At 40.2% G+C, this 19,999-nt stretch overlaps 3 protein-coding genes across 3 annotated transcripts in view; 2 read left to right on the top strand and 1 right to left on the bottom strand.

The window, feature by feature from the left end:
• Positions 1 to 8,465, top strand: part of p3h2 (prolyl 3-hydroxylase 2) — a 58,589-nt gene extending 50,124 nt beyond the window's left edge. The window contains exons 6-15 of the mRNA XM_079686048.1: positions 2,387 to 2,476; positions 2,973 to 3,013; positions 3,681 to 3,772; positions 3,915 to 4,042; positions 4,119 to 4,214; positions 4,457 to 4,607; positions 6,032 to 6,149; positions 6,257 to 6,332; positions 6,479 to 6,619; positions 7,202 to 8,465. Of these exons, the coding sequence (XP_079542174.1) occupies positions 2,387 to 2,476; positions 2,973 to 3,013; positions 3,681 to 3,772; positions 3,915 to 4,042; positions 4,119 to 4,214; positions 4,457 to 4,607; positions 6,032 to 6,149; positions 6,257 to 6,332; positions 6,479 to 6,619; positions 7,202 to 7,294 (1,026 nt within the window). The 3' untranslated portion in view covers positions 7,295 to 8,465. The remainder of the gene's footprint in view (positions 1 to 2,386; positions 2,477 to 2,972; positions 3,014 to 3,680; positions 3,773 to 3,914; positions 4,043 to 4,118; positions 4,215 to 4,456; positions 4,608 to 6,031; positions 6,150 to 6,256; positions 6,333 to 6,478; positions 6,620 to 7,201) is intronic.
• On the bottom strand, positions 8,457 to 13,790 carry ccdc181 (coiled-coil domain containing 181). The gene is made up of 6 exons (XM_079686056.1): positions 13,582 to 13,790; positions 11,655 to 11,764; positions 10,321 to 11,280; positions 10,035 to 10,181; positions 9,478 to 9,635; positions 8,457 to 9,196 (listed from the first exon to the last, which is right to left on the bottom strand). Exons 2-6 carry the CDS (start codon positions 11,754 to 11,756, stop codon positions 9,025 to 9,027), a joined length of 1,539 nt encoding a protein of 512 aa, XP_079542182.1. The 5' UTR covers positions 11,757 to 11,764; positions 13,582 to 13,790; the 3' UTR covers positions 8,457 to 9,024.
• Positions 13,791 to 14,662: 872 nt separating this feature from the next.
• cpox (coproporphyrinogen oxidase) lies at positions 14,663 to 19,846 on the top strand. Its single transcript, XM_079652881.1, has 7 exons — positions 14,663 to 15,576; positions 16,079 to 16,222; positions 16,302 to 16,412; positions 16,542 to 16,683; positions 17,476 to 17,694; positions 18,769 to 18,873; positions 18,950 to 19,846. Exons 1-7 carry the CDS (start codon positions 15,018 to 15,020, stop codon positions 19,032 to 19,034), a joined length of 1,365 nt encoding a protein of 454 aa, XP_079509007.1. The 5' UTR covers positions 14,663 to 15,017; the 3' UTR covers positions 19,035 to 19,846.
• Positions 19,847 to 19,999: the final 153 nt, after the last annotated feature.

A 19,999-nucleotide genomic window follows, 5' to 3' on the forward strand; every position in this document is an offset into this window, starting at 1 on the left:
GCCTTTCAGGAACGTGGAGGAGCAGGAAAGTCATGTCACAGTGCCCACAGAAGTCTCTGGAACAATTTAGGGGGCTGTTTGTATTAAGGATGCTGGAAATAAAACAGCTTCTCTTTTCTATTTTTTTCAAACCACAAGAAAAACAACACTTTTGGGTGCTCAAGTTTCATAATACTCAACTCCTCTCCTCTTATCATACAGAGAAAATCACAAAAATGTTTGACGTTACACGATAACTGTACACACACACCAGGGCACGACATTAAGGACTGCCCGATGGCCCGGGGCCATCTAGTATTTAGCTCGGGCAATGAAGCCTCACCTACTGGTTGCCCGATCGGGCAATCTATTATGCCAGTATTATGCAGCTCGCGGATCCAGTAATGAGTGACACGACAGTAAAACTAAACATATCTATAACTAGTTACGGTAGTTTGAGAGGTAATTAAAATAGCTACGTGTGATATTCTAACCTGAAGTGTGTGTTTTGTTCCGCTCACCGCTGCATGTGATCATGCAGAGCTGCATGTCGACTCGTCAGCAGCAGCTGATCTCTCTCCCGTCAGATTAGACTTCACTCGCGTTTATGTCCATATCGATCAGATCCAGCTACTTTTAGCTAATGATATGACTACCTGCTTATTAAAAGACACCTAAACAATAAGTGTCGCTATGCAACCGGGTGAGGCCACAAAGTATAGCGCAGCATTATGCATTTGTTTACATGCCCACCAGAACCCCGAGGCATTACCAACAGATCAACGCACAATCAACCCAGACAGGACATCTCTTTCTCCACATTAAGTGTTAGATATTAGAATTGACTATTATTGTCTGTCACATACTCTTCTTCTCTGTCACATAAGTGGCGCAACTGAAGCGGTATTGCTCTAAAGGGGAATTATTTTGACCGAAGAGATTTCGATTTGCCGGCTAACGGGAACTCCGACGTCACCATTTTGTGTGCTTCGCGGATGCGCTCGGCTCCTCTCGACTGCTGCTCGGGTCTGCTCGGTCAGCTTCCGGATGAGGAAGCATTCATTCGACCAACTTACAGTAGATAACATTACAAACATTTTTAACACGAGCCATAATAGTGTAAATAATGTTTGTTTTGGCAGTTATAACTGAATGTAATGTTTTCTACTTTTTTACATCTGGGAAGGCATTTGCCTTCATCAGATGGAAAGTGTCTTGACCAACAACTTAAGTATTTCTTATAGCTATGCAGGGCATGCAAGCGAGCAAACAAGAGCAAACAAACAAGTGAAATGAAGAAGAAAATTGAAATTGTACAATATAATATTGTGGTGGTTCATCTTATAATTCAGTCTAGAGAATGCACCAGACATCATCTACAGTAAGACCTGGAAAAATCTAAATGTTCTAGGGAGAGGCCCCCCAAACCCTTCGTGCCATTTCGTCCGCGCGCATTTTTCAGGGCAATCTCTATTGGGCTCAGGGCCATCTGTAAATTAGCTTAGATGGCCCACAGGGCCATCTCCCAAAAATCCTTAATGTCATGCACTACACACACACACACACACACACGCACACGCACACGCACACGCACACGCACACGCACACACTTCCTGTTGCTGTGCCTTAATAACCAAAGTAAAATAACAATGTGAATCAGAATCTGAAATACTTTAACAATCTCTTGGGGAAATTGGTTTTAATGGCCTTGTTGTTGACTTGTGTTGTGTGAATGATTGTCAATATATCATCAGCATTTTTTGTATTTCAACATAGCTAAATCAATTGGCCTTGAAATTCCTTTAGATGCAAACACACACTGCAGCAAACACTCTTACTGTATTATTTGACCTGCAGAAACAGCAGTTGTTTTTTTATTTAGGTTTTCACTCAAGGCAGGAAACAGTAGTAAAACTATCCCTCAGAGAGGACACAGAAGCAGAGAGGCCAACACACTCCATTAGTCCTGGCACTGAGGCGAGGAGAGAAACTCATCCTGCTTCCCTTCATTTAGGCTGAAAGTGGGAGGAAAGGTGTCGCTGTCACTTTAAGAGTTAGGAAAATGAATGGCAATGAGCTTTAAAACAACACACAAGATGATTTTTATTAACCATAATACTTTTACTCTATTTTTATAACTATGGGTATGGGAAGAATGCAGTGGTACAAATGGCTTAAACATTGCCATGAATGGGGGACATTTGATTAAGGACCGGATGGGACATTTCTTTATAAGTCATACAATAGGTACATTTAGCAATTAAATATGTAGTGTATCTTCTTCCTTTCCAGCAATTATTTTCCCATTCATCATCTGTCCCGGACTTAAAGCATGTGCTTACATTTACCTTAATGACTGACTCAGGAAACTGTTGGCCATTAACGTTTGGTGTGTTGTTGTTCTCAGGATGCGGCATGGTACCTGAGGAGGCACAAACAGGAACTGGAGCTCCTTCTGATTGGCAGCAACACCATGGGTGTAGAGTTTACAGAAGGGGTGAGTTAACAGAATACAACCTCATCCCAAATGTTGTTCATTTTCCATGTGTAACCACACATTCAAAGCAGACAGCCAGCTTTTATTGGCCGACCAGTGCCCTTTAATTCCCAGTTTTTTCCCGAATTAAAAGGAGGTATAATTTAACAGGCGGTTAACATTAAGCCAATCCACATGTGTCTGATGCTGAGCAGATCTCCTGCTGAGTGTGTAAAGGCATTAATGTGCCTCTGCTGCTGGCTGACTCAGAGCAGGGTAACAGGTGTTTGGCAGACACCGTCCACCACTGTCCTCTTAGCCGACAGCGACACCTGCTGGCCACTCTGACACGTCATATTTCTTTGTACATTGCATCTATAAAATTACCTCTGGTATTAGTAAAGCATATATTGAGTCCCCCTGGTTTTCTTCTTTATTTATTCATTGACTCCTTGGCAGCAGAGATTTAGAAAAAGACAAATGTAAATATTAAAAATGTCCATTCTCTTTTCTACAGAATTATTGGAGCAGCACAGGTCGAAGAGAGGACTCAAACAGGTAAAGAGTTAGAATCAGTCAAACTTTAAGGTGTAGCATCAAACAGTGTATCATACAATACCGTTTGTCTTGTCATTGCCTTGAAAAAAGATAGATATAATGTAAAAATGAAAAGCGGAATTATCAGTCTTTTTAGAAAAACTGTTTCTCTCAACACTGTAGTGATTTATATTTAAATGATAACGTGTTTAAACTAATTGTTTAGCTGTGGGGACTGCAACTCTACTGTTTGTGTTCTTTCATTGCTCTTATTGTTGTTTTGGCTGCAGGTGTTTTCAGCTCAAAAGCTCTTGAAAAACAAGTGTTTGCTACATGCTGTGCACTAAACAGCAGACGGACATGATAAACAAATAGCTGGTGAACACAATGGAGCATTTAGTAACTTTAGAGACAGATATTCCCTCAGGAGTCGAAAGAGACAGATACAGAGCTAAAGGAGAATAAATATTGGACTGACATTTATCAGGAAACTCCCCCAAATATAATGAAAATGTTGTTTTGTATCTGCTTGAGTTTGTTGTATTATAAATTCAAACCCACAAAGAATATGATGGTGTCATAATTGCCCGAAAAATATATTTAGAAAAATTGAAAAGTGCAGGGTTAAAGTTGAAATAATACTGATGAGCCCTAATGACAAAATAATTCTCTGTGTTCTGTTTTCCAGGATTCCTTCTGGTACAGACGGCTGGATGGAGTATGTTCCCATCTCAGAGAAGAAGAACATCTCTGCTCTTTCTCCACAGCAATTCAAAGAAGGTAACTTCACTAAGCCTGAGATAAAGCAGAACAGGAGTTACACTTTGAAGAAAAAGCCCTCAGTGTTCAGATAAATCTTCCTTGAACATTGCTAAGATAAGATATGTTGCATTCTTTAAGTGCTGCTCTGTGATCTGTGTAGGTGGCCCCTTGCTGTTTGACAAGGTGCAGCTGGTGCAGGACTCTGCGGCCCTGAACGGGACGCAGCGGGTGCTGCTGGATGATGTCATATCTGAGGAGGAGTGCTCGGACCTCAGAGACCTGGCACATGTAAGGACATTACACTCATTATGGTTTAAAATCTTCATTTTAAAATGAATCTTATGAATCTTAATCTTGTTTCCAGGCTGTCACCAAAGCAGGAGACGGCTACAGAGGGAGGATGTCTCCACACACTCCCAACGAGAAGTTTGAAGGAGCCACTGTGCTCAAAACCCTGCAGGTACACTAACCACTAAACAGAAAGGAATGACTGAATTCATCATTAGACTAGATTGTTGTCAGGGTTACAGAAAAGGGCATATTATCCGAGCTAAATGGATTAATGAGAAGAGTTCAATTTCAAGTCAAATGTCAAACCATGAGTTCAGCAATATTGCATATTCATCATTTAAAGTGTCATCTTTCTTCATTTATGGTTTAACTCTACATGTTATGCTCCATTTTGTTATTTCTTCCCTACAGTACAGCTATGAGGGCAGGGTGCCGATGAGGAGCGCTCGCATGTTCTATGACATCAGCGAGCGAGCGAGGCAGATCATCGAGTCGTACTTCCTGCTCAACTCCACCCTACACTTCTCCTACACACACCTAGTGTGCCGGACGGCCATCACAGGTCAGTTACACAAGGAAACATTTTCACAAGTGCCGTCTTTTAAAATGTATTCATACGTGTTACAATAAGCTTACGTTTTTTTACTTTAATTACAGTCTAGACTCAAAAAGTAGATCTAATGTATAGTCTTGCCATCCTTTAATCCTTGAAAAGTACAAAAGTACAGTTCTCTTGACAACTGGTACGACAAAATCCATGAAATCTATGTTATGGAAAGAATCACCTTCTCAATGAGGCTTCAGGAAAACACATTTGAAGAAATATGGAAAAAGTGGAGAATTGACATATCCCAAAGACGACCATCCCATGTTTGACTGTTTCTATACACCGATTGAATGTATATGTATAGCTGTGTATGTATGGTCACATGTATGTGTGTATGTGTATTGAATGTATATATGTATGTTGATATGTATGCATATGTACATGTGTAGACATTTGCTATTTCAAACAACCCCTGTGTACTTTTTCATTTTTATTTTATTTTGACTCATTTTGTTTGCTATTTCATTTGCTATGTCACTTTCGGGTCTCTAAACATATATGATTTGAAAAACTGTACTTGTATTATAATGTTATGGAAGCCCATTTCCGCATCTTGAAAAAAATAAAAATCCCCATGAAAAGTCATAATTATGAGATAAAAAAGTCGAAATAATGAGATAAAAAGTCATAATTATGAGATAGAAAGTTATAATAATGAGATAAAAAGTCATAATTACAAGATAAGAAAGTCGAAATAATGAGATAAAAAGTCATAATAATGAGATAAAAAGTCATAATAATGAGATAAGAACGTTCACGGGTTAGAGTTAGGCTAGCAACTCACAGCAGCAGTATGCCTACACTATTGTCATTAGTGGCGTAAACGTTACCACAAAACTATAGGCCTATAATATTATAGTCCATAACAGGTAAAGTCAAAGCTATGCATTGTTGTAGTTTAGCTGCAATATAGGTTATATGTAACATCTAACATTTACAAAAGCCACCTGTAATAGTTACCTTATTTAGGACTACATGCCGTTTGCATGGTGGAGAGCAAGGTGATGAAGGGACCTTTGAAGACAGCGCCACTGCAGCGCATGCGCACTTCTTATCTCATAATTATGACTTTCTAACTCATAATTATGACTTCTTATCTCATAATTATGACTTTTTATCTCATTATTATGACTTTCTAACTCATAATTATGACTTTTTATCTCATAATTTCGACTTTCTTATCTCATAATTATGACTTTTTATCTCATAATTTCGACTTTTTTTATCTCATTATGACTTTTCATGGGGATTTTATTTTTTTCAAGTGGCGGAAATGGGCTTCCATATAATGTGATCCCAAATAAATAAAGAATAAAAAAAAATAAAAAAATACAGAGGATGTTTTCTTTGTATTTATTCTTTTTGGTTGTCCTTCACAGGCCAGCAGGATCACAGGAATGACCTGAGCCATCCCATCCATGCTGACAACTGTCTGCTGGACCCCGAGGCCAATGAGTGCTGGAAGGAGCCTCCAGCGTACACATACAGAGACTACAGGTGAGAGGCTATCAACACTGCTATAAATAATCAACCCACTTTTCTGCAGCGGTCTCTTTCAATCAGTTGAGTATGTGCTGATCTATACTTTCCTTTTTTATTTTCAGTGCACTGTTATATCTCAATGGAGATTTTGAAGGAGGGGAGTTCATATTCACAGAAATGGATGCCAAAACAGTCACGGTAAGATGGTGTCTTCTTTGATGTGAGAGTTACTTTTAAAATGATTTTGCGGCACAGGGAGTCAGTGAACATGCTAATATCAGGGGTCTGATACCAAAAGGATGCAATATATATTTATATTAAACGTAAAACTCTATTTTCTCTAGGCATCAGTGAAGCCCAAGTGTGGCCGGATGGTGGGTTTCTCATCCGGAGGGGAGAATCCACACGGTGTGAAGGCCGTCACGAGCGGGCAGAGGTGTGCCGTCGCTCTGTGGTTCACTCTGGACCCGCTCTTCAGAGAACTGGTAAACTAATGTTTCTGTTAAAGAACAATTGCAAATGAATAAGTAATCATCCCTTTCCTCCTGTGTTTACTCCAAAGTTGCTTCCAAGTTTAGAACTATTAGCAAATGTGACTATGCTTAGATGTCAAACTAAGATGTGTTAGCATTTAGCTAAGAGAGCTGTCGGTTTGTCGATCTACGATACAAAGCAGCTTTAAATAATAAAGAATTGTCAACAGGGTGAAAGGCCATAGATCCACTTCCTGCTATCTGGTATTTAGGACACTAGTGGATACAAATCCAAGTAGGTTTTGGAGGCAAGTCAGCACAGGAAATAATGAATCTTCCATTTCAGCCAAAGCATTGGGTTAGCGACAACTTTTAGCTCCTTTTTATATAAGAAATCCCTTCAGATTAATTCAACGTTCAAGGCTTTTATTAGTCATACGTACATAGCTACAGTGTAGTTATGATGATGAAAATCTTAGGTCACAGGCTCCACCAACAGTGCAACACAATAAAACAGAAATATGTAATATGCTTTTGCTAACTCGAGTGTATTTATTAATCTAGCCTGAATTATTTGTTCTTTTTCACTACTAGGAGAGACTTCAGGCGGATGAGGTGATCCAGGCGTTGGACACGCAGTCTGTTTGGGGTCCAGGCCTCAACATCAACCCTAAAGATGAACTGTAGAAGCTTCACCTCTTCCCCTTCTACCAAATCCTTCTAAATATTTTAACTATTTATTGAAAAAGTCTTTGGATCAGAACTTTTCTATGTTTGTACTGTTTGAAGTGCAAGGTTCATAATTTCGTCATTTTTGTGGGGGTTTTTCTACCCACAAGTATTTGAGTTTACCTTTTGTCTTTCCCTCCAGCGACAGCTTCTTGTAGAGAAAGAAATCCAACTATTTCTGTTTTGTTTTGTCGTACCTGGTTTCATTCAAGACTGGTCATATCTGTAACCGACTGAACTGTGAAGAAGCCAAACAGAAGCAGACATTTATTTATTTTTTGCTCTGAGTTCTGAGTTGTTCTGGTTTTGGATGACATTTCTAATGGGTTTTATTCATAAACACAATTCAGATATTTACAAAAAATATCTTACTTTTAGTTGTCTCTGTTTTAAAATAACTCACAATTGCAAGTACTATTAATAAGTAACAACATAATGTTCTTCAATATTCTTTTGTGACAGTAATAACTATTTTCAATGTAGAAAGCGTTCTGTTTTTCTAATTTGGGTACCTGATTTTATAATAGTGCTCATACAAAGAGTTTAAGAAAGAGATATGTTCTTATATGCTGAATATTTAATGATCATGCACTCTGTCCTTCTCTTCTGTGCCAAGTCTGAAACTGTAAATGTCTGATTTTCCTTTGTTGTTGCCGTGAATAACCCCCCCCCCCCCCCCCCCCCTTACTCTCTGGGCACACAGAGCAGAATATTCTGTTTTCCATGTTCACTGACATATTTTACTATTATTTATGTGTTTTTAATAATAGCCAGCTGCTGACGTAACTGTTGGCATTTAATATGAGGAACTTTTTTCATAAAAGATGTCAATCATTCCTGTTTCAAGGAATAAATATATGTATCTATCTTTTTTTGTCTTTATGATTGTGTTGAGGATACAGATGAGAGGTCGAATCGTGCACTGTAAACCCAATGGAGAAAACGTGCACAAAGTTTCTTTCTTTTTTTACATAGATACAAACTGCTAACCAGAAATCTTAAACCGGTCGTGCTATGAGGTTGGCCACTTTTGTTTCACTGATATTTAATTCTGAAATGCTGTAGCACACAAACATTGATGTGTCCATGTCTATAAATGAAAATGATAAAATTCCATATCTACGTTGAACTGTGTATATCTGTTTTATTTGTTCATCTCATCATTGTTCATTTGCAGGAAACAAGAATGCATTTTAAACAAAGAAACTGATACATTATTTGTGTTGTGTCTGAGTCATGTCTCAAACAACCAGGCATATATTGCTTTACAGATCTATATCTCATTCCTTTACAGTTTTATCTGTTCAAGTCACCTGTTGTAAACTCAAAAGTATGCTTCCTATGTAACCGAACACTCTCTGACGAAAGGCATACAGTAACAAAAACTTGAGCTGACGCTGTACAGCCCTGCAGTTTAGCTCCATTCAAAGTAAAGTGCGTCAGCCACTACACAAGGTAAATACAGTAACAAAAATCATTCACTCTTTTAATGTTATCACACTAAGAGGAGGTCACTGCGGTAAACTTGATCTTCTCAGAATGTGCTTTAACACAGCCCAGAAGTAGAAATAAATAACAACTGGACTGAGAGTAAACTATGTATTCTGTTCATTCCACGTCTCGTGTCGCCCAGTGTGGAGTTTGAGGTGGTGTTTGTTTGAATCCAGGGGACATTGGATGTGTTTGGTTCAGAAGCGGTGGTCCAGCTGTTCGGTAAATCTGAATGGCTTGGTTTCATTGACGGTGAACAGCAGGTCCCTCATCCGTCGTGCGCGCCGCTCCTCCAGCACCAACCTGCGGGAGCGCTCTCGAGCCGCCTGCTGCTCCGCTTGCTTCTCCGCCCGTTTACGCTTCAGCCACCTGAGGAGGACACAAGACGATGGAGATTACCAGGGGCCAATTTAAGCATGAGAAACACAATTGACCTTTAAGATAAAAATGTTAATGTATGAAAAAAACATTTCACAGCCAATTTAAATAAATAAATATGAAATGTGTAAATGCTTCTGACAAACTAACTATTAACAACTTCAAACAGGCCTATGGCAATATATAATGGATTTATCATGATTCAACATAAAGACAGATATTTTTGAAATGCTGTGAGAAGTTGTGGTGAATGTAAATGAAGGTGTGCTCACAGTTTGAAGGCACGCTCACACTCCTCTCGGCTGCGCAGGAGGTATCCGCTGTCCTCCTCCAGCCTCTTCAGCTCCAGCAGGTGTCTCTCTCTCTGCTGCTGCTCCTGCTTCCTTTGGAGCCACAGCCTGAAGGTCTCCTCTGGGTCGCTGGAGTCTCTCTGCCGGAGGATGCAGAAATACATCCAGTAAGTAACCGTTGACATTTAGTATAGCATTGCTGATTTGGTTTTCTTAGATGCAAAAAAAACTAAGTTATCATTTCTGTGTGTAACAAATAGAATACTGTTACTTCTTATTGTAAAAGTATTTTTCTCCTTTTCCACACAGGAGCCTAAAATGTTTTGCTGTACAAAATGTGGACGCTTTCATGTCTTTAGAGTAGGATAAAGACTTGACAAAAGCTGCTTAAAATTACGAAATAATTATATGATATTGATTCAATTATATTAAAAAAATAATCAGACTGACAATTACGAAAAAGGAGCATCATCTGCTGTATCTCCAGACTTTCTGTTCTTACTGCTGAACATCCACGCTGTGAGAGATTGTGGTCGTACCTTAGCGCTGTCCCTCTCCATCTCCTGGGCTCGGTGGATCCTCTTCTCCTCATGAAACTGCTCTCTCTTCTTCATCAGCCAGGCCTTAAACGCCAGCTCGTTCTCTTGCCTCTTCTGCTCCTCTTCCTCTTGTTTCCTCTGCTCTTCCTAAAGCAAGAATGATCGAAACAGTATTTTAAGAAATCAAGGCTAAACGTGGAAAGGCTCATTTGTTGTTTTGATGCTTGCTTTGCTACTTTTACTGGTGAAATACACTAACTTTTTTCTTTCAAGTATTCTTTCCTACCTCTCTGGCCAGCCTGTTCTTCCTCTCCTCGATCCTCTGCAGCAGCTCTTTCTGCTGTGGTGAGAGGCTGTATGTGGCCTGGCAGGGGGTCCCGGTGGCAGACTGCACCCTCCGCTTGCTGTTTCTCCACTGGGTGCCTCTCTGGCTGTGGCTGGCTGAGCTGGGCCTGCTCCTGGGCTGGGCTGGGGGTCGGGGGGCTGGGAGCTGATTTATGCCTTGATGGAAAGGGTGAGAGCCGGCACGAGGAGAGGAGGAGGACCTGGAGCTCACAGTCTGCTCCGTGTGACGTGAGAAGGAGAAGTCCATGTGGTTGTTTGCTATAGGAGGCAGCAGTCCCATACTCTCCACCTCTTTCAGGCTGACTAGGTCAAACTTACCATCCTTTTCGACCAGGACTTTTCCTTCCTTTAACCCTCCCTCAATGCTCTCCGCAGCTCTGCCAGATTCCCTCTCTTGTCGAGGGGAAAGTTTTAGCTCAGAAAGCTTCCTCGACACTTCGATCTCGACTTTTGAATCCTTGGTGCACTGCTCCCCTTCCACCTCACCAGTGTCTCCTTTCTCAAACTGCTGTGGAGACACCACCAGGTCCACCAGCGTCTCTTTAAAATGCAGCCGTCTGCGTCTCGTCATACTCGGGGCCTCTTGGTCCTGCAGCTCCCGATTCGCCTGCTGGATCTTCTCCTGGATGTACTTCTTCTCCTCTTCAGTCTGTTCCTCCATCTCTGGAGGAGGTGGGAGTATGGTTGAGGACTTATTCGGGCTGTCTCTGTCTGAATCATACTCTAATGGATCCATAGGTGAGGGCCACCTCTCTTCCTCTTCATCTTCTTTCAACTCTTCGGATTTCTTGCCCCTCTTCTCCTCCTTGAGGCTTCTCGGCTTTCTTTTCTTTCTTTTCTGTTTCTCATCCTCCTCCAGTTCTTTGTCAATCTCTGCTTCTATGTCTTTAAAGTCAGGACCCTGAGGTGCAGAACAACAGAAAAACTGCATTAATTAAATAGGTTTGAAGGTAAATGAATGAGCAACATCAATAGTAAGCAGGTAATAGGTGGTGTGATAACAGACAAGCATTAGTGTGTTCATCAATATTGCATCCTGCAGTGGAGCACAGTGAAAGTATGTCACCGCATGTCAACAGCATGGGTTTCACATGTATACACTGATATGTGCCTGGCTGGGTAACTCAACACTACAGATGCCGCACCTAGTCTGCAGTAAGTAGAGCAGCACAGACCTGGTTTCAATTGATTAAAAAAACAAGCAGTGTTAAAAAATAGAAAGTGTATATGAGAGAAGTTATCAGCCTGCCCCGAGATTTTATATAAAGGACTTGCCTGGTCCTCACTCCGGGATTCCTCGCTGATCAGCCAGTCCAGATCCTTCTCGAAGTCGTCCTCGTATTCGTCCTGAGACTTTGTGATAACCACCCCACTCATAATCTTCACTGGAAGAAGATCAGAAATAATGTTCAGACAAGATTGTTGCCACGTTAGCAGAAGGGCCTGACTGAGGGAAGTGATATCAGTCAGGCAGCCCGGAGAAAGATATCTTAACATCTGACCAAATAAAATATCCTGTTGTTCCACTTAAGTCTAGGAAAAGGTCTCCTTTATCACCCATGTATGGCCTCCAGAAGAAAAATTCAAATATGTTTAATGTCCCCCAGACATAACTCCCTATGTCGACTATGGGTAACGATTTGACTCGTAAAATTACAAATATTTAGTACACAGCTTTAGGACCCTGATTGGGTCCTTCTTGTAATGACATCCTCAACATTATTGTATAACGGTAATATAAAAACAGTCTTTGTTCTGAAATAGTTTGTGGAGTTTGACAAATGTATATGTTTTAAATGTCAGGGAAGGTGTAAATAATACACATCCTACACAAGGCAGGCATTTTAAAGTATATATTCTGATACAAATAAAGCTGAATTTATTAAAAACAACATACGAATGTATTATAAATTGCACTCTAGTGTATCATCATAGTTAAGAATGTTTTTTTTACAAGTATATTGCCACCGCATGACATCAAGGTAAGTGATAGCCAACAGAGGTGAAAGGTCAGATGCTAGACATCCCATAACCTGAGTCACTGAGGATGTTCACAGACATACAATACTAAACCTCATCTACAGTCGAGCGGAACGCAGAGTAGAGTCCATCTATTTGGATCATCAAAACAACACCACACAGATCATACTCTAAACAGTATTTCAAATGTTAGGTTTATTTTATTTTGTATGTCTCATGGATGGAAGAGCAGAGGAATGTTTGGATCGTTGTGTTACGAATACTTCCCACACATCACTTTATGTAATGTGGATATATGGGTTACACAGGAATACATAAAAAAAAAAGCTAGAATGTAACTAAAAACATTTACTCAAAGACTGTACTTTAATACCGTTTTGAGGTACTTAACTTAAATCCCCTGCTAAATGAGTCCTTAATCTATCTATCTACTCCATTGCAGCTCAGGGGGAATACTGTACTTCTATAATCCACTACAGTTGTGATTCATTACATTAATAATTACTTGAGTTAATTAACATAAGAAATACAACATATATTCCACAAACTACGATCTAATATTAAAGATGAGACCTTGATCCCTTGGTTATACTCATGAGCTAGCAATAGCAGTATATGACGCTTCAAATATCAAATGATGCAACAATAAAGCAATGTATTATTAGTGCATCAATATTTATAATCCAGTATTATTTAAGCATTCATCTCAAATTGACCATTTTAACAATGAATGTACTCTTACTTTTGGTACTTTAAAAATATGTTAATAACAATACTTTTTTACTTTTGCAAAATTTGACTTTTTAAGTTTGAAATGCAGGACTTTAACTGTTGTATTGCTACTGTTAATCAGGTTTAGGATTGAAATGCTTCTCCCAACTGTATACAATGTACTGGTGTTGAGGATTGGTCGTCACCTACTGGAAAGAAACCAGTACTACCAGGTTACGAGTAAACTATTATTCTTGTTGTTGCTTTTTGACACAGATATCCCCTCTCTGCTGACATGCAGGTTATGTTTACAACAGTTTTGCTCTGTTGTCTCGGAACCAATTCCCCTGGCTACAACACAGAGTTTAAAGACAATAATCCTGTTTATCTTTATAGCTCCGAGAGCTACAAATAAACAGGAGACATAATTAGGAGGCTGATTTGTGGGTTTGTCTGTCTACTAAGAATTAAGAGTAGTACAAATAATTGTGACAACTGTTAGTAAACTCACCAGCACCGGCGGGTCCTTGCTTAGTATTCCGGTTGAGTTCAGAGCGATGTCAGCACCATCTGGCCGGCTTGTTTTGTAACTATCCCTCCATCTAACTGGCCCACATAGTGCCTGGCAGTCTACGGAACAACACCTGTGTACATAATCTGCTTCCAGTCCCTCTGCAGCCCTAAAAGGTTTATTAGACCCGTCGTCATAGAGACCTACAACACGCTTTACCACTTGCGCATGCGCATACAGGACACACAATTCACAAATAATAACATGTCCATGCACACAAGAGAAAACATGGTTCCCGAAGAACATTTTGAAATATAAGGCTAGTATAAAAAATGATATACCACCTTCTCTGTTTATTTATATAACAAATGAGTTGCCAGTTCATAGTAGCCTATGATAGGAGATTACAAAATAAAACAATGCTAAAATCATGCTTGCTCTATTATATTTCAACTGTGGTAGAACAAGAACTAAGATATGTTACTTCTGTAAAAGTAGCATTGAAAAAGTACAGATTAAAAAAGTAAATAGAAATTGTAAAAAATACTCTGTAAGTAAGGTACTAAAAAGTAAGCCTACTCATTATGCAAATATATGGCTTAAAAAACACATTATTTTGAGATTTATCATAATAATTATCATTATTATTATTATGAGTATTAAGTGGGGGGTGTCCCTAATTGAAAACAGTAAGAAGGTTGAAGAAAGCAGAGACGATTAACAAAGGAAGCATTATCATATAAATTACCAGAACATGTAATTGAATGAATAATCTAATGTAAAACCTTGTTATCATAGACTCGTTGGGCCACAGCTCATCGATGTTTAATGTTTGATTCTAGACCAAAGCACATGACCATTGGAGGTACATTAAGTCACCCGATTACCTTTATTTTGGCCTATTTCATTAAAGCAGAAAACTATGAAATATACAAATACAATTATGAATAATATATATATATATATACATATGCAAATAGCTATACAGAGTTGCTAATGCTGGGATCTGGGATAGTAGTGTTTTATGAATAAAACACCATGTCTTAAAAGTCAATATTACATTCTGGTTTGAGTATAACTCAGAATATAATAAGGTCTATAATGTAATTTATAATGTTTAACTTATAAGTGAAACAGAGGTACATCCATTTGTACTGTGAAGTACAAACTACGAAGGATATGAACATTCATTGAACGCAACATTTGGTTTGTGGCGCACTGCATTATGGGGCATGACGTTTTGCTTTACACTTTAACTACAGGAGAGCCCAGCAAAGAACGACATTTCCCACGTTGCATCTGTTGCTGCCGAGGAACTACACGCCCCCTTGACTGATAACTCACATGATAGCACGTAGGCACAACTTCTGATCATGTTAAAGTAACTAACTACTCAATAACTAACAACAGCCTTAGAGCGGTTGTTTTTCCTACAAATGGCTACCATTGTCTTCTGCTCTGTAAACAAAACGGCTCGGACCACCGCAAGACGATGTTTGAGTTCATATTCAAAAGGGCTTGCTAGTTCAGGAGAGTCGCCGTTGTCCTGCACTCACAGCCCGCTTACGAAGCTCCTTCCGAGTACAAGATGGTTTTCCAGGGGCTCCAGCGTACGGTTCATGTCCCATGGGACCGCAGGCAGGGCCGGGGCCGGGAGAACCAGGAGGGGAGCCCTGCTCAGTGGAGCCGCAGCCGTCACAGCAGCTGCGGCAGTAGCGGGGTTTTTAGCCAACGCTAACCACTTCCAGCAGGCTGAAATGGCAACGAAAGTATCCCCAATTTCTGAGGAGAAGGAACCCGAGGGGGAGATCTTGGAGAGGTGCAGGGGGTTCATGTCTCCTCCGGTGACCGACATCGGTGAGCTGCAGGAGAGGAAAGGGGAAATGAGGACCAGGATGGAGATGTTGATCATGCAGACGCAGGCCGACTTCTGCAAAGCCCTGGAGGTGGTGGACGGTGGGACGTTCAAGGTGGACCGGTGGCAGAGGAATGAAGGTGAGGGGTGCTCGCCTGGTATTTCTATTCTTACTAGGAAGGCCTATTGGAGTTGGACATGTTTTTTTTACAAGAAATACTTGGCCAAGGTAACAACACAATTACAACACGGTTAAATACAACACAACATGACATAAGTTATCATTATTCTCAATAACAATTAACAACCACATACGTCCATCCCTACGTTCTTAGTTATTACATCTTTATTGGATACAAATGTTTCCAATTTGAGTTATTTTTTGATACCCAGGCTACATTGAAAAGCAACCAATTGTGGGATACGTATGCATTTTATTCTGTACGTAATGCTAAATGTGTTTGTGGCATTCTTGAAAGTGTAGGACCTTCAAGTGTGCGGCATGTTTTTGTGCTCAAAGCAACACAGAGTTCACAGATGCATGCAAGAGACACCGCCTGAAGTAAAGTCTAATCTACGATGTAATAAAACAACCACATTTACATCTATCTCTTTCAATGTATTTCACCCTGTGTGGTTCAGGTGGTGGAGGAATCAGCTGTGTGATGCAGGATGGAAAGGTGTTTGAGAAGGCGGGGGTCAATGTGTCCGTGGTGTTTGGATACCTTACTGAAGAGGCTGCCAAGCAGATGAGGAGCAGAGGGAAAGTGCTCAAAGGGAAAGATGGTACGTTCTGTTCCGTTGATATTTATTTGCAGGTTAAAGCTTGATAAAGCTCTTAACACAAGCCTCTATTTTCCCACAGGTAAGCTGCCCTTTTGTGCCATGGGTGTGAGCTCTGTTATTCACCCCAAGAACCCCCACATCCCCACTGTGCACTTCAACTACAGATACTTTGAGATCGAGGAGGAAGATGGTGAGTGTCAGTTATGATGTCAGCAGTTGTGTCTTGGTGTCAATGACACTATTGAGTGCATGAATGAATGAATGAATGATAACACTTGTTTCTTTATTCCTTGTCTTGTGTGTTTGTGTGTGTGTTCAGGCTCTAAGCAGTGGTGGTTTGGTGGAGGCACAGACTTGACTCCAGTTTATATTAATAAAGATGATGCGTTTCACTTCCACAACACCCTGAAGGAGGCCTGTGACAAACACCACTCTCAGTACTACCCTGACTTTAAGAAATGGTACAGTTTGACTAGTCCTACGTTTGTTTGTTTGTTTGTTTGTTTGTTTGTGTGTGTATTTCAGCACTTACGCATTTGGAGGCCTGATTCGTATGAATTTGTGTGTGCTTATTACACTGGGTGTATCCTCACTGTAGGATGATGATAAGAGGAAGTCTTTGACTAAAATCTGCAGTCGCAGAAAAGCCGTTGAGCCCTGACATAAGTCAGTGAGCATTGGGGATATGAAGGGGATGGGTGTTGTTTATCTGATGTGGCTTGTAATAAGGACGTTTTGTCAATTTAATTCACCCTGTGCTTGGTCCAGCCCCACGCTGCTAGCCTGTCAGGCTGTCAAAGCTAAAATGGAGCCAATATTTGAATTAACTGCATTTCCCATAGATATATTATGTTATTTGTTTAAATGTAAAAGCAATTTCACAGAGAAGCAGACAAAATACTCCACAATATACATTTTAAGAATATATCCAGGATGTCAAAGGTGCTAGTTGGACGTTTTTGTTTTTCTAGCCACATCAGGTGTGTCCCCCTGTTTCCACTCGTTATGCTAAGCTAAGCTTGATTTGAGACATGAGAGTACTCTTACATCTCGTAGAAATTCCCTTACAAAGAAGCATCCTACTGTAGATGTACTTTCACCCAAGTTATTTTGAATACCTCTCTTCCTCTTGCCTTTAAATAATATATATGCAGCATAGCCCAGTTCTGCTGAATATGTTAAAGTCTCGACCTGGCTATAAAAGAAAGGAAAGAAAAAGGAAAACAGCCATTTTTACTTGTGTGTATTTCTAGGTGTGACAGATACTTCTACATCCAACACAGAGGAGAGACTCGAGGTATTGGAGGAATCTTCTTTGATGATCTGGACTCCCCGAGTCAGGAGGAGGCATTCAGCTTCGTGAAGAGCTGTGCTCGCACCGTGGTGCCCTGCTACCTGCCCATCGTGCACAAACACCTCAACGACTCCTTCACTGAGGAAGAGAAGGACTGGCAGCAGGTACGACGAGGAAGGTGAGTAAAGTCACTTGTGGCTTTTATGATTACACATCATAATAATAATAATAATAATAATAGATTCAATTTGTAGAGCGCCTTTCAAGGGACCCAAGGCCGCTTTACATGGTGAACAAACAAATAAACAAAAGGGTCAAATAATAAAGTACAAATTAAATAAGTAGGAGTAGAAGCAGGGGGACTGTGATGTGTTAGGGGTCAAAGGCCATGGTGAACACGTGAGTGTTTAATGATGACTTGAAGATGTCCAGGGTTAAAAGGAGATTTTGTATATCATAGCACATTTTAGTTCAATGAATGAAGGCTTCTTAAACTAGTTACTGTACACTGCAAAAAACATGAACCTTTAATATGTAATTCTCTATTTATACCATTTCTGCTTAAAAAGTAAGCCGGATCAAGGATTAACACAAACACTGAACATGCTTATGATAGGTTAACCATCACAATCAATATTTCATTTCCCCTTTTTCTATAAAGGTTCAAATAAGAAGACACTTTGAAACGCATGAATGAAAAAAGGACTCCATGGACAGCCTGTGATCCATACATGGTAGTTCAGAGCTCTCTGCCAGCAGGGGGAGTATTGGGTCATTTGAACAGAGACCACAACTAAAGACAAAAGCTAAAAGGGGATTTTATAAAAAAGGAAAGTTATGATGGTGGGTCAGAAACTCATACAAAGTTTGGATAAAGTGGGAGAAGAAAGAAAGGAAAGGGAGACGCTGAAGTTCTGTTTAGATTGTTTAGAAATATGCAGATGAATGTGGATTTGGTTACTTTACAGCATTACAAAGGTTCATTCACTGCAGTGAGACTTTTCTAACAGGGCCGCTCACCATGCACAGACCTCAGGACACTTACCTTCTCCTGAAATAAAAACGTTTACTAAGATTTAAGATGATTTGAACCTTAACTGTGCTTGATTACAGACATGTGTTTTAATAAAGTGTATCATTGATTTTAATGTTCCTGATTGGATTAGGCACAACAGATTGTAAAGATGTCTACCTCATGATGATAAATCCTGTTACCCGGTGTCTACAATGGCTTTCTGTGTTTCTGTTGCAGATATGTGGAGTTTAACCTGGTGTACGACAGAGGAGTGAAGTTCGGCCTGGCCACGCCTGGCTCCAGAATCGAGAGCATTCTCATGTCTCTCCCCCTCAGTGCTAGGTAAGACAACACTGGTTTAAAGCTCAGCAAAAAGCTCTCTGTGTTGCCAGGTAACAAACTCCCCCTTCTTCCCCAGGTGGGAGTACATGCACGAGCCTGCCAAAGGTACCCTGGAGGCCGAGATGTTGGAGGCGTTACGAAACCCCAAGGAGTGGGTGTGACCGCATATCCCAGGTTTATCCATCAGGATGGATCACACCCCCCGGGAGCTGTCTGTGATGATGGTGTGAACTGTTTGATCAGCAGCAGTTCACTCTGTGTTTACTAAAATCATATGAACTCGTCCGATTATTTTAAATCTGCTATGGTACTTTTCCTTTTTTCCTGTTTGCTATGTTTTGTAAAATCAGCCTTGGTAAAACTCTAGTCACACTGGGATTGCATTAATATACTTGTACCTGCTTTTAGGTCATCTCACAATGATGATGTGCTCCTTTTTAAAGAGGTGTTTGTGTCAAACACTAGCTGTGGTTTCTTTCTATGTCAAAGCTAAATTGGGTTTGCTCTAGTTGAATCTCTGTACTCTTTTCTTAACAAAGCACTGCTGTGTGTGTGTGTGTGTGTGTGTGTGTGTGTGTGTGTGTGTGTGTGTGTGTGTGTGTGTGTGTGTGTGTGTGTGTGTGTGTGTGTGTGTGTGTGTGTGTGTGTGTGTGTGTGTGTGTGTGTGTGTGTGTGTGTGATACATCTGTTTTCATGTGCATCTGCTTGTAACAATGGGTTATTTTTAGAAATCAGAGCTAAGTAATAACTTGTAATAACGGATCCCTCTTGAGCCCCTATTCACATTGTGATTGGTTGTTCGCCCGCTGTAAATGAGTCATGTTTGTTTGAAGAGCCGTGAAACAATAGTTGGATGTTGGATCCACAGAGAGGATATATGTGAATCCCAGGCCAGGTGTCTGATTGAAGAAAGAAGAATGTTGGAAAAACAAAATGCCTTTTTGAAATACATAAAAGCAATTTAAAGATAAAATCATTGTTCGTTCTGTTTTTTCTCAAGTTAATATCAGTTTACACATTTACTTTGTCCTAATTTACCCTTGAAATATACCTTTGAATCTTTACTTCGTAATACTGCAACACTGACCAAAGCTAAAGGATAAACGTCATAAAAATGGTTGGTGTA

This window comes from Notothenia rossii (genome assembly GCF_949606895.1).
Source record: "Notothenia rossii genome assembly, chromosome: 1".
NCBI classification, from domain to species: domain Eukaryota; kingdom Metazoa; phylum Chordata; class Actinopteri; order Perciformes; family Nototheniidae; genus Notothenia; species Notothenia rossii.